We start from the raw sequence: 23,405 nt of genomic DNA, 5'->3' as shown, positions 1-23,405 counted from the left end.
TCTTCCAATTTTTCTTGGTGATTCTCCTGGAACCAAAGCAAGAACAGATTTTGAAGCGTGAGATTATGGGTATCATCATAAAGGGAGAAATAGAGAGGGTAAATGGGAAGGAACTGAGTTACATTGAATTTGTGGATAGATATATGGAGAAGAACAAACCCGTGGTAATCACTGGGCTAATGGACCATTGGCGAGCTCACAGTGATTGGGTCACACTTCATTCCCAACCCAACTTTCAATTTTTCTCAACTCATTTTGGAGCTTCTAAAGTTCAGGTATATTCTTTATACAATGCAATAAAATATACCCAATCAATGTTTAATTGAAGGAAGTTCATTAGTTATGATGTTTTGAACGCTTGTGTCTGATTTCTATTGTTGGATGGTGATTGAGTTTACTGAAAATTTACCATGATTATTTAAGAGTGTGATTCCTGGTAATATCTGAAAATTTTGTGGAATTGAGGTTGCTGATTGTGACACCAGAGAATTCACTGATCAGAAAAGAGAGGAGATGTTGGTCTCCGATTTTATAGCGCGTTGCCTTCTTCAAGAGGAGGCTTCTCCTGTTCAATGTAATAATGAAACTTGTGCAATTAATGGTGCCTCTGTATCTGTACCGTATTTGAAGGATTGGCATTTTGTAAAGGTATACCTTTTAGCCTTTATTTACTTCTCGATTGATTAAGAGTTCTGATTCATGAATATGTGAATGCAAGAATTCGTTTCCTCCATTTTTATGGGGCACAAAACTCACTGGAACAGTTAAGGCGCTTTACGTTGTCTCTTTTCCCATAATGACATCATTTATATCATCAATCTGAATGATGCATGAACCTGGGAATGTGGACTACAAAAGTCAACTGATTAACATTCCCATTCACTTTTGGTTCTGTGAACGCTTATATGCAGATAATTTTCTATTGGTATTGTTGCTTTACCAGAAATCTAATTATATATGGAATTTTTAGGTATTCATTTTGCTATTGTTGCTGCGCGAGATCCCTGTGTAATCAATTTTTAAGCCTTTGCCTTATTTAGATAAAAATACATATGCCATCGGCAGGAAACAAATCAAATTTAATAAATGACTGGAATACTTATTCTTTTGCGTTGAGAGTCCTCTTGTTAGGCAAGAACTGTCAAGTTTTATTCTATTTTTAGTGTAGATGATGTTGTTCTTAGTAATTTTCTCTTCTCTTACTCTGGTAGGAGTATCCTGAGTATGTAGCATATGAGACTCCAAGGTTCTTTTGTGATGACTGGCTCAATCTGTATCTTGACAACTTCAAAATCCATATTGATTCTGACACACAACAACCGAATGAGGAAATATGTTGCTCTGACTATCGATTTGTTTACATAGGGGTGAAAGGTGTGATTGTAGGTGTAATAAATTCTTCTAGCAACAATGCATATCAGATCATACTGTATTTCCCTTTACAGAGTGACGAAAAACCGACCAGTAACCTCTTGCTTTCAATTATCTGGCAGGATCTTGGACTCCTCTTCATGCTGATGTTTTCAGGTCCTATAGCTGGTCGTCAAATGTCTGTGGAAAGAAGAAATGGCTTTTTCTAGATCCTTCCCAGTGTCATCTTATATTTGACAGGCATGCATTCACTACAAAATAGATATTAATGGCATTTTTCCGGACAAGAATTTGGGGACACTGATAACAAAAAATCTAGTTAGATGTGTCAATTTTCAAACTATCTATCAACTGTGATTTACTATGACGACCACCTTCAGCAAACCTTTTCTTATTGGAAATCAACATTCGATCATTCTTCCCACTTTCTTCCTTTATTTGGGTTCACTCTGTATGCATAAAGTTATCATTCTTGATTTTTTGTGTTTGTGCTGTTCTTCAGAGGTGGGTTGGGCGTGTTTTGATGTGTTGGTCTTTTTGCTTAGTTGTCAAAACTAAGTTCTTTTCAACTTTGATTCAGGAATATGAAAAATTGTGTATATAATATCTTTGACGAAGTATCAAACTCGAAATTTCCTGGTTTTAGCAAGGTAACTTTCTACATTTTGTCATCAATCTTTCTGTTTTCAATTATACTTTTCTGCTTCAGCCTTCAATGGCTCTGTTGTATGCAGGCTATCTGGTTGGAATGCACACAAGATGCTGGTGAAATTATATTTGTTCCCAGCGGATGGTATCATCAAGTTCATAATTTGGTATATTCTTGTGCACTATCTGTATTGCTGTTTTGTTATTTCTCCATGATGTTGAAAGGAAATCCTGCAGTCCCTTTAAAGATGAAACTTCTGTGTCCTAAATGGAACTTGTGGTTGATCTCTAGTACATTTAATTCTCAGGGAAGCTAGAAAGGTCAGCGGAGCTAGTAATGAAAATATGTCGTTTGCTGGTTTCCAGGAGTTCACTAATAGAATCACTGGCATATGGTGAATAATTCACTATGAATCATAAAAAAATTCATTTCTAGTTGAGTGATTGCGTTAGTCATTGTTCAGAAATGATTAATTCAAATAATCATTTATTTTGAAAGTTCTCTGGGGAAATTGATAACAATATAATAAGTTGAACAAAACACACACACATTGGATGCTACTTAGAAGCTGGAAAATAACACAATTGGCACAAATAGCTTTTGAAAACTTTTATTTCCATAACATAATTTGTTTTTTGTTATGTTACATCAACTTTATCGTTAGATGATTTTAACTGTGATATTTGACATGATCTAATTATTTGATGATGTATATTGTGCTTTCAGGAGGATACGATATCTATAAACCACAACTGGTTCAACGCTTATAACCTTTCCTGGGTGGTAATTTGAGTAATGCAATGAAATAAATATTTGAGAGTCAAGCTCAAGGCTAAATATAATTGAACTAAGTTTATCTCATGACTTTCTCATGCCATGACAGTGGAATTTACTTGTAAGAGACTACAATGAGGCCAAGGACTACATAGAAGACATCAAGGATATATGTGATGATTTTGAAGGTCTATGCCAGCGCAATCTTGCTGCTAACACAGGTGCAACATACTTGATTGTTTTTTCCCACATGTGTCATGAATTTTTGTATGCTATTGGGGGAAACTTAATGACGATATCTTAGAACAAAAAAAAAAAATGGGGACGTCCTAGGTTTGATTTGTTAATTGTTAAAGAGTCTTCTGATGATCAACAATGAATGAAGGGCATGTATTCTTTTAATATTAAATTTCACTACTTTATTTAATCTCAATTACTATATTTTCCTGAAGTTATAATGCTCATTGTGCAATTGACCTAACCACGGCATAAGTTTTGTACTACTAACTTTGATAGAAACTACATTTAAATATTTAAAATGCTTCAGCTGGTCATACAAGTTAAACTGACTTTTCTCTTAAATCAGGGATGAATTTTTATGACTTCTTCACTTTCATGTCATACTTCACCTTGGCCAACTTAGTGTTGCTTCGTTATATAAATAGAAGATATGGAAGTGCTACTGGAAGTTCATCAACAATAGCTCAGCATTTATCCATGAATCTTGGGTGTTTAAGGAAGACCGCTTCAGAAATGAAACACGTACGTGCTCTAGAAGGAAATCATAATTGCGTTGTGGATATTACCAAAGCATTTGAAGATCGTAGATTTTCCAAATTATTCATGCATGTAGGAAGAACATATGCCATGGTACATGAGCAATCTCACTTGGCCTCTGATTTCGAGAGCTCTACAATGAGTGATTTGATGGACTTCAACAATTCAAAATCATACACATCTCAGATCTACACACCTGAAGATCTTATTCAATTTATAGACAATGTAGTTGCAGAAGAGGAGCCATCTGTACTTCGTGTTACTTAAATGGCCTTTTGAAATTCATTTTCACAACAGATTGCACTTGAAGTTGGAACCAGCTACTCCAGTCTAACAATTGCAACTCATTGCCTTTACTCTCACGAGACAAGAAAGTTATCACCCAATTGGCACTTGTCATAGTTTTTTTTTGTGAAAATTTTGGGAGAGGGGATGGTTCCTTAAGCCCAAAGCAAGAAAAAAAGGAAAGTTTCTAGACTCAGTGCTCAGAGGAATTTACATTTACCTTTAGACAAGTGGGACAAGAACCAGCAAACTGTCAAATACAAAACCTTGTCTTATTCAACTTGACCTACCATTTGGGACTAGTGGTCCTTGTTTAAGTAAGCTTTACTCATCACTTATCTTTACTCTAACTGGCTTGTCTTACTAATCCCTCATTTTAGGCTCCATTGAGTCACCTTTTTTTGTGTTTCTATGCTTTCTTATTTTTACATATTCCTTGCTTTCTTCTCTAGCTATTTAGAAACCAATACCTTTTGTTAGAGTTGTGGGCCCTTCATGTCCCATTGTTGTGCCTTAGAAAAGATTGACTTTTGACTCTGGCAAATTTCTTTAGCAGCAGATGATATGACTTTTTAGGGATATTGTATTATTGTCATCAATTTACTTTTGCAAGTGGCTCTCCGTCGTAGTTTTGTGAAGGTTGGGCAATAGGTTTCTTACCCACAACGTTTTCGCCATAGATCGTGGGAGTTGTGGACACTAGACATTTCCCTCTTGTGCCTTTTTGCTGTATATTTGTTGGTTTTTATATATGTAATTTAATTGGAATATACTAAAATTTTCTTATGATTGGATATCTTACCATTTCTAGATATAGAACTAAAATGAATCATTGAAAATCTTATCCTGGAAGTTATATATATATATATATATATATATATATATATATATATATATATATATATATATATATATATATATATATATATATATATATATATATATATGATCCGACACTAGATAATTTCATTAGTAAGTGGTAAAAAATAATTGGTTTGCGTGAAATTTAAACATGGAAGAAAAAGGAAATAAATCTGTATGTTAGAGTCAAAGTATATCTTTTAATATTGTGGATTATATTTTTAGTATTTGATAATATAACTATGCGTTGAATAAATGATAGAAGAAAACCTAGTATAAAAATCAAATTAAAAAATGAATAAGTATATTTTTTAGAAAATAATGAATTCATTGATAATGATCCTTAACTTTACTATTTTGGGTTAAATATGTTTTTAGTCCCTATACTATCAAACGGTTTTGGTTTTAGTCCCTCTTTCAAAGTAAGGTACATTTTAGTCCTCCTTCTTAAGGAAACTTTGATATTAATCCTCTAAAACTAACACCGTTAAAAAGTAACTAATGTGGCTAACGGTGATGTGCCACGTTACTTTTTTTTTTTTTTTAATCTTTCCAAACGTTCACCCAACAGAGAAGAAAGAGACATGGTTCTCTTATGCCAGAGTCACTTGTAGTGATTGATTTATAAGAAATCATCAAAAGGGTTTCGTGGTAGCCTTGTTGTTCTGCTTAGCCGAGATTCTGGAAAATCAAAATCTCCACCTAATCTTCTTCTAATCATATTCTTCTCTGTTACTCCAAGATTTTCGCCTTATCCTCTTCCCTCAACAACCAAAGGAAATTTGTACTTCTCAATTTTGTTATGTATGCTCTGTCACATGTTGGATTCTGACTTTCCTTCACGAACTGGGTTTTGGGTGGGGCGTAATTTGGGTTTTTTCTACGTCCTCATTTTGGGGTTTTGATAGCTTCGTCTCTTTTGGGGCATTTTCTTCAATATCGCCTTTTGACAACGATAAGGGGTGTTTTAGTCTCGGCCTGCTCACGTGTGTCTGTTGTTCGAGTTGGGGTGCTTCTAACTAGGGATTTCGTGGGGATCTGAGGTTAAAGTTCGTGTCTTTCCTCGAATATCTCTGTTGGGTATGTGCAAAGTTGAGCTGTTGATGCAGTGTTAAGGGTTGAATTGATTGATTAATTGATTTGAATTTTTAACGTAAAATCTGTTTGGTTCAATGTTTTATTCTTTCATTGGTTGGACTACTTTTCGGATTCAATAATCTAAGAATTTATTAGGTTCCTAATCCAAAACCTCGTCGACCAGGCCAGAACCACCGTCGGAGGGAATCGAATTGGAAAGATGAACTTGAGAATATACTATGGAAATTGGCGACGAGGTTGTGGTAATGGACAGGACGAAGATGGAAGGAAGTAGACGATGCCAGTGCGAGAGAGAGAAAAGTCAGGAAAGATTGACCAGTGTCAGAAAAAAATGACGTGGCACATCATCACCGTTAGCCACATCAGTTAGTTTTTAACAGTGTTAATTTTGGAGGACTAAAATCAAAGTTTCCTTAACTAAGAGGACTAAAATGTACCTTACTTTGAGAGAGGGACTAAAACCAAAATCGCTTGATAGTATAGGGACTAAAAACATATTTAACCCTAGTATTTTTTGTTGATAAAAATTAACTTTACTATTTCTATATATAATATTTTGTGGATACATACAATTTTTCTGGTGAGAAAAAATAATTCTATACAACTCAACATCAATGTCTTATATAAATTCTATTAAGTTGGCAGGTGTCTTGAAAAAGTAAATTATACTAACACATCCTAAAATGCTGTTATTGAGACTTTTTTTTTTCAATTTTACACAAGCTTTCGTATTTAAAAAAAGAAAAACATTATATTGTAACTTTTTTATATCAGGTATTATCCCCTTGAAATTTTAAAATATTTGACGTGTGAACCTTAGTAAACTAGGGTCAGGAAACTGTTATTGTATATTTCTCTCATGAAAAACATAAAATAGAAATGGTTGAGAAATGCTTTTTTATTCATTGTGTTCTTCAATTTTGCATTCCTAACTCCGGTGTGTACGTGATTTTGAAACCTCTTCCAATAAAAGAAATGCGGCCTCTAAAATTTCTTTTTTATTTCTTTATTTAAATCTGTTTTTTCTCTTTTCATTTCCCTTTTATTCAAACGTTAACGCTGTTAGATTTCTAGTTTTCAACACTTTAAGCTGGAAGTTAAGAGGAATATTTCGTTTCTTCTCATGTGAGAAGATTTATAATATAGTTTGTTACAGGAGCATAAAGTTAAATATTTACTAATTAGTTCATATGAAAAGAAAATACGGAAGAACACATTAAACTTATGATAAAATTATATTGCATTTAAAGGTAAAAAAAATATTTAAATAAAATTTATGATTTTATTCATGAAAATTATTTTGTATTTTGAAATTTTTGCTTTACAAGATTTAGTATTAATTTTCTTCCACTTATCTTTACTAGTTTTCTTTATAGTTTAAACTTACTTATTATTTTTTTAGTATTATAATCTTCCTACTCATTAAACATATTAGTTCATTTAGAAATTATTTTCAATTTCTTCATTAAACGAGTTTTCTTAAATGTCAAAGGATTAAAAACTACCACTAAACTATTATGAATTAAATCTAATTGTTGTAAACCTTGCAAATTATTGACAATGGGAGTTACATTACATCTTCCAAATGAGACATACTGGTCAAGGAATTAGATTCCACTAGCACACCACCATCAAGATTCTTAAAAAGAGAATATTCATTCACAACACAAATATTGTCATAATTATCACTCAGGTTGTGATTGAGCAACATGTTATACTACAATAGGTTCCGTCATAAAAGACTGAAACATAAACCTCATTCACTTGAGCTAAAGATCCCTTAGCCTCATCTTATGCATCAACCACCTTAGGATGATAATGTTGTGTTTTTACATGAATTGTTCTCTCCCCACCAAAAATAACCTTGACATCTTGTTTTAACCGTCTATAATTAGATGATCATGACCAATCGTTTTACAATTTGAATAAAGTATAGGCAATTTCTCATATTCCACATTAGCTGTAAACATAAATCTTGGTCTTTTCACCAAAATTTGATTAGGAAAATTTGATACCAAATCAAGATCAACCAAGATACTTTCAAAGAAACCTTAGAGACATTCTTGCTAGTATAATCATCTAAAGATAAAGGTATATCAATTTCACATCCTATTGAGAAAATCGTTTTCAGCTGCCAATACTTTAAATGAAAGTCATGAATACAAATCTAACATTGAGTTTTCCCGAGTTTAATGAAAGAAAACACAAAGTCTTTTGTCCAAAAAAATCATGAAGAATGTAAGGAGAATTTCAAGTTCTAGTAGCCAAAACCTCGCGTGTTTGCTAAGGAAGAAGAAGCAAATTCATAGAACCATTTGAGTTGTCTTCCATTGACCCAAATGCTTCCAAACCACATTAAGTTTTTTACAAATGTCTAAAAGTGTAAGCGACCCTTCTATTAACAAAATATGTCCATGCAAATGATTTTTGCATTCCTGACCAACAAAATAAACTTTTTCAGAAATCTGCACAAAAATCACATCTCTCTTTATACAAGGAAAAGATAATTGGGACTAGGGATGACAAAGATACTCCCGAATCCACAAATAAAATTTTTTAGATAGGAACCCACAAGTAAAGGGTAACAAATAATTTAATACTTGTTTATAAATGGATCAAATGCGAATATTATAACTACTCGTACTTGTAGGTGTCTATTACTCACAAAATATTAAAATTAAAATCTAATTTATATTTTATTAGGTTAAATTTAATTAAAATTAAAATTTAATTTATATTTAATAGGTTAAATTTACTTAAAATTAAAATTTAACTTATATTTAATTTAATTTACATTATCTTTCATATTTTTTTGTAATTTTATTCAAATTTTATTTTAAAAATCTATAAAAAAAAAAGTTCATATGTGCGGGTATTGAATATCCGCAAGTTTTAAAAAATTTACAAATATTTTTTAAACGATTATCTGACAACTAATGAAACAAGTAATAGATCAATTTTTTTATTGCGAATTGAGTAACGAGTAAGAACTTTACGTATCTTACCCGACTCATTGTCACAACTAATTGGAATAAAGAAACATCATACACATTATCAAGGACTTTGAATAAATATATGTTTTGTGTCCATATATTTGGAAAAAAATATATAGAAAAATGATTTCTTGTGATATTAATTTTGTAAGCAACCAAAAGAATATCAAATTCTAAAAAAGAAATCATATATATGCTTTCACTAAGCAGAATACCTCCCTCCTACCAATCACCCGCATCAAATATGTCATCTGCACCCTGTTCCAACCATATAAGTAAACATAATATCACATGAACACTTTACAATTAGTTACTGTAAATTATGTATTCAAGTTGGATAAGAAGTTACAAAATATCTTTATAACTTGTTTTACTTAAGGATGACAAAAAAAAATTGTGTGTCTATAACTTTGTTTTATACAAAGATGGTAATAAAATTTGTGTTTACGAATATTTGCGGATAAAATTATTATGAATAATTGGTATCCACAAATAAATAAATAAATATATATATATATATATATATATATATATATATGAGTATATGCTCACTAACGGGTCAAGTTCATATGTCATGATATCCATACCTACGTTACTGTTGTCTGTTAATAATATTAAATTACATTTTTATCATTAAATTTTTTAAAATTTAAGTTATTGTAGTTTCTATTTTTGCCTCTTTCCCTTCTGCTTTGTATTGTATTGTGCTGCCAGTTGTGTTAGAAATTTACAAGAATACAAATACCTCTTCAAGGTACTCTAACTTCTTTTATCTATTTTATGAATAGTATAATCTTAGGTAAAGATACGTCATTTATTGGTCACTCTCATAAGACTTGCATTAGTTTTATATTTCTTTCTAATTAGAAAACCTTTACTTGAACAAATTAGTATTCCAAAGCTTATGTTCTAGAATTTTTTTTCTAATATAGTAGTAAATATGTAGAAACCTTAAATTATAATTATAAGGTAATCACCTTTTTCTTTTTTTGTTATTGAAAGATGAAGGGAAAAGTTTATGCAGAAGGGAAATTTGTGGATTGCAATGGTCTCCAAGGACAAAGGAGTTAAAAGTTTTTTTTAAGTTGTTATAAGTTTCTTTTAACTATTTATTTAAGTTTTTAGGAAAGTTCGTTAGTATATTTTTTTTTTGTTTAAATATTATTTGTATTTTTTTATTTACAATTTAATTTAAATTTTATTTAAAATCTCATAAAATAATTTTTTTGAATATTTACAGGTTGAAAATGAGTATCTAACTAGTATTCAAATATTATTTTGTCATGCAGGTTCGTTATCATCTCTAATTTTACTTTTTACTGTTTTTTTTTCCACCTCTATGTTTATTGTACACTCCCTCGTTCATTTATCTTTTTTTCCCTATCTATATTTCCTCAAAAGACGATAAAGTTGATTGTTACGGAACATTTAACATGTTAAAAGTTTATTATGCATATACACATTACGACATTGAGTTTTTCTTTTTTTCAATTATTGACGTTAGTTAATATATTTTAGAAAGCTATTTATTACTTTGAATGAATAAAATATGTTATTTTTAGATTAGCATATTTAGCTTAATTAATGTTTATTAACATCGAAAAAATGTGTTTTATTTGTCTATTTTAGTAAAATGATACTTAAAAAACGAAAAGATTACCCTTCTAGATATGAGCTATGCAAACACTATATAAACAAGTTTAGAAAGAGAGACATTTTGTAGGTAAGTCAGGCTAAAAATGTTCTTATCTTGAAGGAAATGTATTTTCTAAAGGACTAAAATAAACAGTGATATATTGTAACAATTGATAAAGCAGATGACACTATAAAGAGGGTAGATGAGTCAATTACAGAATTTATTAGAAATGGACATGTGGCAATTGGTACATAAATGGAGAAAAAGGGCAAGGGGACACGTAACAGAAAAGCCAGTACACGTTTGAAGGATTTTGTGGTCTGAGAGGAGCATAAATTGGGAAAAGTAAGAAAGAGAAATGGGGGGGGGGGGGAATGCATTGAATCAGAACCGTTTTCTCTCTGCTGGTTCACTTTTCTTTTTCATTCCTTTTTATTGAGATCTTTTTGGATGATAGCCCTGTTTTGTGTACGGAAAACCTTGCCATTTTAATAATATATCCATTTCCACTGTTTCATTCATCTATTGCACAATTGTTAACATTACAAATTTGGTGCTTTCATTGAGTCATGGCCGAGAATACGCGCATGAAAGAACTCGCCGCCGAAGTGAACCGTCTCAAAGATCTACCGGAAACTATGAACAAAATGGTGGAAGCTTTGAACCTTCAAGATAAGGAGATGAAGAAGCTTATGGAGCTATTAGCTACTCGTGAGAAAGACCACGCTACTCGTTTTGAGACACTGGAGTCAAATCTGGACTCACTACTTCGATTGGGAGTCACACAGAATACTGCTTCGTCGCATCCACCATTTCAGGTGCGAAACGTCAAACTAGATTTTCCCAGATTTGATGGAGCTGATGTGTTACAATGGATTTTTAAGGCTGAGCAATTTTTTGGCTATTATCACACTCCTGATGACCAGAGACTCACTATTGCTGCCATACACCTAGATAAAGAGGTAGTTCCTTGGTTTCAAATGCAAATGCGTGATAATGCTTTTCCAACTTGGATTGCTTTTACTAGAGCTCTGGAACTGGAATATGGACCTTCTCCCTATGAATGTATCAGATCTAGTTTATTCAAATTGACTCAGGAAAATTCTGTTCAGAATTACTATGTGAAGTTCACAAACTTGGCTAATAGAGTACAGGGGGTTACTGCTGAAGCTCTGTTAGATTGCTTTGTGGGGGGACTCAAACCTGATATTAGACGTGATGTTCTTGCTCAAAATCCAACCACGTTACTGAGATGTGTGTCACTGGCTAAACTCTATGAGGAAAAATACATATCCAAGCCGAAACCCTATCACAACACCTCTAGCCGTAATACACCAGCCACCAACCCAAATCTCTCTCAATCCCTCAAAACGACCAGTTTACCCCCACTTCTACCTAGTCCCACCAATACCACACCCATAAAAAAGATGACCTCTGCAGAAATGCAACTTCGAAGAGAAAAAGGACTATGTTTTACATGTGATGACAAGTTCACTCCTTCGCATAGATGTCCAAATAGGCAATACCTGTTGCTGCAACTTGAAGAAGAGGAAGTTCTTCCTGCACAAGAATCTGCTCCTAGTGAGCTACCCTTGGAATCTCCAATTTTATTGGAACCTCACTTGTCTTATAATGCTTTGAAAGGTGCCTCCGGGTTGGGGACTATGCGATTTAACGGTTTGATCAATGGAGTACAAGTCCAGGTGCTCCTTGATAGTGGTAGCTCCAATAATTTTTTGCAACCTAGAATTGCTCATTGCTTAAAGCTGCCTGTTGAGCCAATTCCAGAAATTAAAGTTTTGGTAGGGAATGGTCATGCTCTTCATGCTGAAGGCCTTGTCAATAATCTAGAGGTGAAGATTCAAGGGAATTCTCTCATTTTACCAGTTTATTTACTTCCAGTTTCGGGTGCTGATTTGGTCCTTGGAGCTTCTTGGCTCTCAACTCTAGGCCCTCACATAGCAGATTACAGCAAGTTGACCATCAAGTTTTTATCAAACAACCAATTCATTACATTATATGGGGATTATACTCAATTACCATCACAAGCTCACTGCCACCACCTTAAAAGATTCCACCAAACTCAAGCCATTGCTGAATTATATTCCCTTCATTTTTCTTTCAACACAGTTTCCACTGACCAACCTCTGGACTTGCCCACAAATATTGCCCCTGATCTAGCCATCTTGTTGCACACGTACAAACAAGTCTTTTCCATTCCCTCTGGTTTACCTCCATACCGACTTCACAACCACTCAATTCCCTTAATTAAGGGTGCCCAACCTGTGAAAGTTAAGCCATATAGATACCCCCATAGTCAAAAGGAACAGATTGAAAAAATGGTGAAAGATATGTTGGATGATGGTATAATTTCTCCTAGCAATAGCCCTTTCTCTTCTCCCATCATATTGGTTAAGAAGAAAGATGGCACTTGAAGGTTTTGCACTGATTATAGGGCTCTCAATGCCATTACCATCAAGGATAGTTTCCCTATTCCTACGGTGGATGAGTTAATTAATGAATTATATGGTGCTAGAATTTTCTCCAAAATAGATCTCAGATCTGGTTACCACCAAATTTTGGTGAAAGAAGAAGATAGATGTAAAACGGCTTTTAGAACACACCAGGGACATTATGAATGGCTGGTAATGCCTTTTGGGCTCACTAATGCCCCGACAACCTTTCAAAGTTTGATGAATGATGTATTCAAAGGACTTTTAAGGAAGAGTGTCCTTGTATTCTTTGATGATATACTTGTCTACAGCTCTAGTTGGACAATGCATCTACAACACTTAGAAGCAGTTTTGAAATTGTTACAGCAGCATAAACTGTTTGCTAAGCTATCCAAATGCTCATTTGGGTTAAATCAAATTGACTATTTGGGACATACATTATGTGGAGAAGGAGTTGCTATGGACAAACTGAAGATTCAAGCTGTGATTGATTGGCCAATTCCAACGACCCTCAAACAACTTAGAGGATTTTTGGGGCTCACCAGCTATTATAGGAGATTCATTAAAGGGTATGCTTCTATTGCAGCCTCTTTGACAAATCTTCTCAAGAAGGACAGTTTTGGGTGGGATGATACTACTAATCTGGCTTTTCAAGAACTGAAAAAGAGAATCACTGCAGCTCCAGTGCTAGCTCTTCCAAATTTTTCTAAGCCCTTCTTTTTAGAAACTGATGCCTCTGGACATGGTATTGGAGCTGTTTTAAGTCAAGATTGCCATCCCATTGCCTATTTTTCTAAGAAGTTATCCCCAAGGATGCAGAAGCAATCAGTTTATACCAGGGAATTTTATGCTATTTCGGAGGCTATTGCAAAATTCAGACACTATTTGTTGGGCCACAAGTTTATCATACGAACAGACCAGAAGAGTCTTAGATCTTTGAATGATCAATCGTTGCAAACACCAGAACAACAAACCTGGTTGCCAAAACTATTGGGTTATGACTTTACTATTGAGTATAAGCCAGGCAAAGAGAACATTCCGGCAGATTCTCTTTCTAGATCGTTCATGGCTCTATGTCTAATTCACAGTACATTCATTGACAATTTACGAAAGGCCCAACTGGCAGATCCTGACATTGCAGCTATCGTGCAAAAATGCAGCAGTAACTCACCTCCAAGTCCACATTATACACTGCAGGATAAATTACTACTTTGGAAAGATAAAATTGTAGTCCCTCCAAAATTGGACTTGATATCTCAAATTTTGCAGGAGTATCATAGCTCGATAACGGGTGGTCACACTGGTTACACTCGCACTTTAGCAAGAATTGCTTCCCAATTTCATTGGTCTGGTATGCGTGATGATATTAAGAAGTTTGTTAAACAATGCTTAGTGTGCCAACAAGCTAAGATGGCTAATACTGTTCCAGTGGGATTACTTCAACCATTACCTATTCCTAATTTAATCTGGGAAGATGTGGCAATGGATTTCATCACAGGACTTCCTCCCTCTCATGGTTATACAGTGATTTTTGTAGTCATTGACAGACTCTCAAAATATGCTCATTTTGCTACATTAAAGAGTGATTTTAACAGCAAACAAGTAGCTGAGGTCTTCATACACACAGTGGTTAAACTCCATGGAATTCCCAAATCAATAGTTTCTGATCGGGACAGGGTTTTCATAAGTCAGTTTTGGCAGCACTTATTCAAGTTGAGTGGCATAACTTTGAAAATGTCAACAGCTTACCATCCCCAAACGGATGGCCAATCTGAAGCTCTTAACAAGTGCCTTGAGATGTATTTGAGATGTTTTTGTTTTGACAAACCAAAAGACTGGTCTAAGCTCATTCCATGGGCTGAATACTGGTACAATACAGCCTCTCATACCAGCATTGGCATGACACCTTTCAAGGTTGTTTACGGTAGAGACCCACCTAAGTTACTCAAATATGTTCCCAACAACCAGGATTCCCCCACAGTTCAGGAACAATTGCTTATTCGTGATGAAGTGCTAAGTAAATTGAAAACAAATTTACTTATAGCTCAGCAAATTCAAAAGAAGTATGCTGATCAGAAGAGGAAAGCACTTGAATTCCAAGTAGGAGACTAGGTTTTGGTGAAGATACAACCGTATCGGCAACATTCCTTGGCCTTGAGAAAAAATCAGAAACTCAGCCTGAGATACTTTGGCCCTTTTACAATTCTGCAGAGGATTGGGAACGTGGCTTACAAGCTCCAATTGCCAGAAAACACGAAGATCCATCTAGTTTTTCATATATCACAATTGAAACCGTGTTACGGCAACCATGGTACAACATATGTTCCTTTACCTATACCAGCGGTTGATTCAGAAATAGTTCTGCACCCTGCTTCCATACTAGAGACACGTATCATTATTAGAGGCAACCATCAAGTTCGACAGCACTTAGTCCTATGGAAAGGTATGGATGCTCCCAAGCCACATGGGAAGATCATCACACTTTGACAACAACTTTTCCTAATTTTAACCTTGAGGACAAGGTTAGTTTCAATGGGGAAGGAATTGTAACAATTGATAAAGCAGAGGACACTATAAAGAGGGTGACATGTGGCAATTGGTACAGAAATGGAGAAAAAGGGCAAGGGGACACGTAACAGAAAAGCCAGTACACGTTTGAAGGATTTTGTGGTCTGAGAGGAGCATAAATTGGGAAAAGTAAGAAAGAGAAATGGGGGGGGGGGGGGGAATGCATTGAATCAGAACCGTTTTCTCTCTGCTGGTTCACTTTTCTTTTTCATTCCTTTTTATTGAGATCTTTTTGGATGATAGCCCTGTTTTGTGTACGGAAAACCTTGCCATTTTAATAATATATCCATTTCCACTGTTTCATTCATCTANTGCACAATTGTTAACATTACATATATTTAAAGGACTAATTCCACATTTTATTTTTTAAAGATATGATATTGACTAAAACCTAAAAAATATGAAAATTAAAATTATAGAAATTAAATAGTTTTTCTCATAAATAAAGATAGTTTTTTAAAAATAAAAATAAGAAAAGTGAGTGTTATTTTATTAAAAATCTCATACGAATATCATTTATTCAAAATCTTTATTTAAAATTTATATAAGGAATAAATACCAATTTATTAAAATTATAAAATAAATTAAATGTGTATTTTAAAACTACAAGAAATGCAAGTATTATTCAATATATTGTAGATGAAATAAGTATGATTTCTTTATTTTTACTACTTCTACTAATAAAAAAATATTAATAATAATAATAAATACCATTATTATACACCACAGTAGCATTGTGCAATGAGGAGAGTAAATTTTTGTTTTTTCATTTCTTTAGATTTTAGGGTTTGAAATTCGGAAAACAAAGCATGGAAACTTCATTTGCAAGTCTTGTAGATGCTCATCTTTTTTTGTTCCATCACATGCAATGTCACCAATGATGGAAGTATCCACAATAGAATACTCCTCACTTCGCATAGGGTTTTGTTTCCAGACAACCGAAAAATTTTCATGGCACCTATTCATGTCACATAATTTTTCTTATAAATTGTTACGATACAAAACAAAGTCCTATTTGAATTGAATATAAATTTATATATTTATAGATAAAAAGTTTTTTTTTTTTAAATAGTATTAAAAGAAAGACTTAAATCCTTAATTGGTCAGAGGAAATTTTCAGTTTAGTATCCGCTTTTAAAAGTTTTAAAAGTGTATACATTAGATCTCCATGTTTTACAATTTGTGTCAATTTAGTCTCTTGAACCATCAATTTGACTTAAAAATTGCAAGTGGACAAGTCATTTTGAGTTGTAGCATATTTATTAACTGTAATGTATACACTTTTAAAAACGAGTACTAAACTGAAAATTCTCTTCTAACATGGAGACCAATTAAAGATTTAAGTCTAAAAGAAACTAAAAATATCTTCCTAAATGTATGTTGAACCTTTCATCAGCTCATTAAAAAAAGCATTAATTTTATTTTTTTATACAAGTTTTATGTATAGACCCGAAAGAGCAAAGACAACTATATACGAGGAACAAATCAATAATCCCATATAAAAAAAAAAATGGAACAAGATAGACATAGATAGAAGAGAAAAAAGTGTAATGTGTATTGCATGGTATTTTGATTTTTTGTTCATGGGCATCTGACATTTCTTCCAGGGCCACCGTAGTAAAAGTAAGTTCCCCAAACATTGCTGCTTCCTTGCCTTATGTTATAGCAATTGGAATGATCAGCCAAATGATGAATGTTTGTAAGAGGAAGCAAGCTGTTGTCCCAATCAACGACTTCCAAGTTTCTAAAATATGCTGCTTTTCTGAACCCTTCTTCAGCAAAATGGCCACTCCCCATTTGTGTGGCAGTATGGAAACCCCTCGAACGACTGTTCACTATTTCTCCTCCAAATTGCACCATGCTTGCATGACTCCTCAACTGACTGAACATCTTTGCTGGCCAATATCCCACTAGTACACCTGATCCAAACTCCAACCACCAATGTCCATGTTTTGGATCCTATACACAATAATTATTAAATATCTCACAAAAATTCAAAATAAAATAAATTTATAATATATATAATTATATCGATTGCAAATCTTATATTGATTAAAAATAAAATCAATTTATAATATATAAATAAATATAACTTTCTTTACAAATCAATTTTGTAAAATTGAATTAGACTTAAAGTCTACTTTTAGTATAAGATCAAAACCAAATTAGAACTTATTCTAAAAAAATTTTATGTTGTTGAATATATTGTTCGAATGTAGATTTTATCAATTAGATTATCTAGAAAAAGATTGATTAAAAACAAATGATCAAAGGTGTTGGTTTAGAAATGAAAAAAGTGTCTAATTTTTACTAAATGAATTGCAAAGCTTTCTAATAACTTTGATGATACATTTAGTGAGAAGAGAATCAATATACAAAAGAAAAAGTGGCTTAAGGAAGCAATTTTCCAATATAGTTTTACTTTATGTTATAAAATAAATTTTAAGCCTGATTTAATTTTATAAAACCAGTTTGTAAGAAGAAATTTGCATCTCAATTATATATTATAAATTAGTCTTATTTCTAATCGACGTGGAATTTCCGATATTTTAGTTTGGGTCCATCCTTTCTTTTTACATGGAAAGTGACAAAAAATATTTTTGTCGGCAACTAAACCACATAACTAAAACAACTTAGATTTCTAAAAGCATGTATTTTTCTAAATGAAAAAAGTATTTTCACCAAATTTCATTTTACTTTAAGTAAGTAGTTGTTAATATATATGTTTAATGAAGTGATTTTTCATCTATAACCTGCAATAGTAATTTTGAATTAGGGGTATAAAAATGGACTTAAAGAATTAAAAATATATGGAAAAGTAATTCAAATCCAAAAAAATAAAATATATTTTTAAAATTGAAGTCACTAACAAAACTGATTTTAGTCTTTAAATAAAATTGTTTAATATATAAATCATGATAAATGATATTTTTCAACAAAATAACTATTTTTATTTTAAAAAAATATGTCAACCCTAGTTTATACGTGGGTCTTATTCTTTTTGTTACACAAAATCTTTAGCTTTAAGCAACCATTAGTGCTCCCTTAGGAGCAAGCACGATAAAACTGTGAACTGAACTACATTGGTTAATGCTCATATCATAGGTTAAACTATTATAGTTTATTATTATTGACATAATTGGATAAAAGTAGGAACCAGAAAAAGAAACATCATGGTAAAGTTTGTAGCTTTTTCTTGTTGGGTAAGACCACAATATTAAAACATGAGATACATAGCTTTATAAAAGGAAAGCAAAAGACATTGATAAACTCCACCACACATCGAGGTAACTAATGGAATCTTCCATTTTAAATAACAATAACAATCACATTTGCACAAAGTCTAAAGAAAAAAAATAAATTAAACAAAAATTTTCATAAATTAAGTAAACCTTGTGAGTTAAGCAAAGAAAAGAGATTATTGATTTTTTTTGTCCCTAGTTGTTGTTGAATTGAAAAGAAGAAGAATAGAACAACCAATCAATTTCATCTTAAAGTGATTTTATTTCTTGTAATAAATCATACTAAAAAGGTTCTTTAATTTAGTGTTTGAGTTTGACTAAAATACATTAATTAAAGTATTAAAGTGATGAATATTCAATATTCATTATGGTTTTATTATTCTATAATCTACATAAGAAACTAAACATTGATTAGTTCAAAGACAAAAAAACAAACTGACCTTCCAAATCATTAAGCTAATATCAAACTGTCTTCTGTTGTAAGCAGATCTTGGGGAGATTGCTGCTCCTATTGCTACCCTATTGTTGGTCTGAATAAAGCCAGAACAGAGTAAATTGTAGCACCCAGTTGTTTGATATGCATCAGTCTGTTACACAACATGTATATGAGTCAGATCGATCAAAGGTAAAAAGAAGAAAAAAAAAATTATATTCTCTCTTGAAATTTTATATTATTTTGATAAGCTTTCAAAAAGTAAAATATATATTTATTAATTTTGAAGACTGACTGAAACAATAGAGCAAAAAATCAACAAAGAATTCACATTCAGAAAAACTAGGCATCTGAATGTGTGATTGTAATACTCACTGTCCAATAAGTGAAGAACCTTGGATAGTTGTCTCCATACAGCTGTGGACTCACCTGAAGGAAGATCAAAAAAGGAAAAGCATGGATTCTTGTTACTCATTAAGCTAAGGTTATTACAGAGAAAAAGTAAAAAAGAATGCATTTGCCATAATTATTACAGAAAAAAAGTAAAGAAGATTGAAAAACAGTGTATGAGAAGTAAGATTTATGTTTATCATAGTGATCATTTAAGAGAGTAGGGACATACCTGCCAACCAGCTTCTATGGTATTCAGATCTTTACCAAAGGACCCAGCAATAACCCACATTTGTGATAAGCTGAATTCAAATTCATCACTCACACTTGGTGCCCACACGTTTATGCTTGCCCTTGCTCCATAGTATTGATCCCCATTTACAAAAACAACAGCATGCTGCAATTCAGAAATTAAGGTAAATGTCAGTGAACAAGTGCTGCAATTCATTGAGCAAGCAAAAGGGCATTTTTTTTAGTTAATTTTGGTTGAGAAAGGTAATTGCTTGGTAGGAGAGTTTCCTCATCAAAGTCATGATTTTGATTTTACTTTTTGGTGCAAGCAAGAAGCAAACTTTTACTAGTGGTGTCCATTCACTGTCTGTTACCTGCTGTTTTTGGAACTCATGTTCAAACTGTAGACAAATACGGAAAAGCAGTGTCTCTCTTTTTCTTTATGAGGTGGAAAATAGCGGGAAATGAAAGAACCCTTTCATGAATTAATGCACTGTGAAACAAGAAATGAAAAAGAAGAAAAAAAGATTCCCTTTTGAAAGTAAAAGACTGTATTTTGTCTAATTAGGATTAGAGATTCATATACACCATTTGCAAAAACTTTAATGTAAACTTTTTTATTTGGTTAGAGATGAAAAATAACACTTGAAAAACTGTGTCAAATGTTTGTTGTTGAGTGGAAATGTCAGTGTTTTTTGGTCAAATCACAGACCTCATGACCACTGCCAGATGAGTCTCTCCGTACAGCTCTTGGTTTTCTTCCAAATCTTCGGATAGAACTTGCTCTGAGAATATCCTCCTCTGTTGTTCTTCTGATTGGTACAGTTCCTTCTGGGCATGTTTCACCAGAATCACTCCACAGCTGAAAGCTCTCACTTTCCCTATCTACTTTGGTCTGGTTTTTTCCCCTTGGCCTCTCTGGTGGATCCTGCAAAATTCAATCTCTAAGTTATAACTTTCAATCATTTAGAGAACAACAAAACAAACAGCATAACCACACAGAAATCCCACTATGTTTGGTTCAAGCTCAAATCTCAAAGCAACCACTATATTGTGTATTGAATTCAAGAACATGCAGTTAGTTGAATCAAATGTTTGGAAGAAGAGTAATGTGAGGTGAATTGGTTAAATAGAATCCAAAAGCAAGGCCGTTGGGAAAAATTACCAATGGTGTGTGATTTCTAAGCTTTGGATGATCAAAAGCAGGTTGCTGGTGAGATAACACACAATCTATCAAATCACCATCTGGACTCTGCAACAAAATAACAAAAAGAAAACATCACTAAACCAGAGAATAAAAAAGGAAAATAACAGTGTCACTGTCATCAGTCACCAGAAGCTTGGATCAAAAAAGGAACATGCCTGAATTGTCTTGACAGGAGGCTTGTTAATCTTGTTCAAGTGAGCTCTGACTCTCCTCAAGTAGAGGAGCTCATGGTGTGGCCTAAAAGTGTGGTTACCCTGCAGGGGTTGGCACATTGCTGGGACAATTGAAGAAACAAGGAGCAGCAAGGCAACAAAAGAAGGTATAGTTATGAAAAGTTGAGCATTTTGGGAAGTGAAAGAAGCCAATTTTGGAGAATGGTTTTGTTGTGCACATGTCTCTTCTGGGACACCATCATTGTCTGGTTGTGTGCATTGAGGTTGTTGTCTTGTTCTGTTGTGAGCTGCAACAAAAAATGGATCATTGCTATGTTCTGAATGTCTTTTCTTGCCCATAACTACACACAACTGTGACTGAAGAAGAACCAAACTGCTCAGAAGAACTCAAAGTTTGTTCACTGCCTTCTCCTTTTCAAGTTGTTTATAACTACTGCCACAGCTGGTGAGAGAGAAAGAAAGAGAGAGAGAGAAAGTGTAGTTTTCTGAACCAAATTTAAGCCTCCATGCCCACACCATAAAAATTCAGAAACAAGTTTATAATATAGATCCCAATGGTGGGGTTGTACTTCCATCTTTGATCTTCTCTTCTACCTCTTCTTCTCCACACCATATATGTAGAAATAGAAATAAATAAAATACAATTTTACAATTTAGATTTACTATATCTGTTGAAATTGAACACAGCTAATTTTTTTTTCTTTTCCTTCTTAACTTCAAAGTTCACCAAAGAACTGATTTTCTGTAGTTTTGTTCTCGGTGTTCTTTTATATATATATATATATATATATATATATATATATTTGGTATTCATATATCATTTTAATGAAAATAAATTATGGGATAATGATACTTACAAACATTTTTTTTACCATATTTAAATATCATCTATGTGATTGGTCCATAATGATGTTTATGATTATTATTAATATTGATTGTGAAATAATTTTGAACCAGAATAATACATAGATGATGTTTAAATGTTATAAAAAATATTGTCTAAATATCATTATCCTAAATTATGTTAAAAAAATAATGGTTCTTTATTTTCTAAAATCTAGAGTTATGAATCATTTGATAAAATTATTATCCTCGAGTATTGCATTGCATTCGTTTCATTTATGCATGGATTAAAAAAATAACAAGACAAAACCATATAGTTTTAAAATAAAACCCTTTTATAATAACACAGTATAACGTAATTCACAAATAATTTTTTTCTCCTTAAAAATAAGGTCAATGGTTTAATTTTTTTAATTTTATTTTGTGTGTAATTTAAAGAAAATCAACTCCTTTTATTGATTCCCTTAGCTACATTAATTCTTTTTTAAAAAAAAAAAAATTAGTAGCGTCTCATTGCATTAGTCTTGAAAATTTGACACCCAAATAATTCTTTTAAACAATTTATGCATCATGTTAATCTTTGTGGAGAATTAAAACACAACAGTAACAATAATAAGTGAGATATTATTTTCATTTTGTAAAAGAGATGATATTATTATAATCAATTATATCTCAAGTTGTTGTTTATTTTGAAATTTGACTTTATTACGATTTTATTATTGAAAGGTGTGTTAAAAGATTGAAGGAGAAAATTGTAATAGATTATTTTTTACTATGTAGAATTATTAAAATACCCAAACAGTATTTTATATTTTTAAATGATTGATTTGATAGAAAAATGAAAAATAATTTTTAAAAGACCAACTGAATCTTTTTTAAAACTAATTAGATGACGAACTCATTAAAAAAAATATATATTAAGACATTCATTTCGTTATTTTGAAAACTAAATACAATATTTAGTGAGTGGGTAGAGCTTTTAGACTAATTAAAAGCTCATTTCAGTAGCTAAATATCTTGTTTGAGTAAAATAAGCATGTTTGATTAAAAAAAAGTAATTTATGACATTTTAATAAAACAATTTATATGTCTTGGTAGGATCCTTGTTTAATTTATTGGTATAATTATTTTGTCTTAATTAAACTTGTGAAACATATTTGTATTGATGATTTCAAGTGGAATTAAATAGTTTAGATGGAAATTCTTAAATGAATATATTATTTCACTCCTACAAGATTTTACTGTCTTAAATAGTTTTTACTGTCAAACTTAAATATTTTGTACTTAGGACATAAAAGACCAAACGAATAAAAAGTGAAGTTTAATTTTTGTAGTAAGTAAAAGAAACTATTTAAATGTTATTTCATTCTCAACCAATATCCTACTCAATCATACCTATTTTGAAATAAAATATTTTATTT

General features: G+C 32.3%; 3 protein-coding genes across 6 annotated transcripts; 2 read left to right on the top strand and 1 right to left on the bottom strand.

Annotated features, from left to right (window-relative positions):
• On the top strand, positions 1 to 4,679 carry LOC106759763 (jmjC domain-containing protein 4). 4 transcript variants are annotated; one of them, XM_022780553.1, is made up of 9 exons: positions 1 to 275; positions 502 to 648; positions 1,212 to 1,374; positions 1,494 to 1,611; positions 1,952 to 2,021; positions 2,106 to 2,186; positions 2,747 to 2,803; positions 2,904 to 3,015; positions 3,381 to 4,679. In XM_022780553.1, the coding sequence occupies exons 1-9, from the start codon at positions 66 to 68 to the stop codon at positions 3,836 to 3,838; spliced, it is 1,416 nt and encodes a 471-aa protein (XP_022636274.1). In that variant the 5' UTR covers positions 1 to 65; the 3' UTR covers positions 3,839 to 4,679. The 4 variants fall into 4 exon arrangements, with proteins under 4 accessions (XP_022636274.1, XP_014498583.1, XP_022636275.1 ...); XM_014643097.2 differs by having other exon boundaries at positions 2 to 275; positions 466 to 648; XM_022780555.1 differs by having other exon boundaries at positions 159 to 275; positions 486 to 648.
• A 6,334-nt stretch (positions 4,680 to 11,013) lies between these two features.
• LOC106760252 lies at positions 11,014 to 12,879 on the top strand. The gene has a single exon (XM_014643715.1). The coding sequence runs from the start codon at positions 11,014 to 11,016 to the stop codon at positions 12,877 to 12,879; it is 1,866 nt and encodes a 621-aa protein (XP_014499201.1).
• A 4,058-nt stretch (positions 12,880 to 16,937) lies between these two features.
• Positions 16,938 to 21,759, bottom strand: LOC106760806. The gene is made up of 7 exons (XM_014644234.2): positions 21,124 to 21,759; positions 20,927 to 21,013; positions 20,474 to 20,689; positions 19,763 to 19,927; positions 19,516 to 19,569; positions 19,148 to 19,294; positions 16,938 to 17,424 (listed from the first exon to the last, which is right to left on the bottom strand). The coding sequence occupies exons 1-7, from the start codon at positions 21,478 to 21,480 to the stop codon at positions 17,047 to 17,049; spliced, it is 1,404 nt and encodes a 467-aa protein (XP_014499720.1). The 5' UTR covers positions 21,481 to 21,759; the 3' UTR covers positions 16,938 to 17,046.
• Between the last annotated feature and the right edge of the window lie 1,646 nt (positions 21,760 to 23,405).

This window comes from Vigna radiata, chromosome 5 (assembly GCF_000741045.1).
Source record: "Vigna radiata var. radiata cultivar VC1973A chromosome 5, Vradiata_ver6, whole genome shotgun sequence".
In the NCBI taxonomy this organism is placed as follows: Eukaryota; Viridiplantae; Streptophyta; class Magnoliopsida; order Fabales; family Fabaceae; genus Vigna; species Vigna radiata.
Note: the sequence above shows the minus strand (reverse complement) of the source record. Positions and strands in the feature narration are given on the sequence as shown.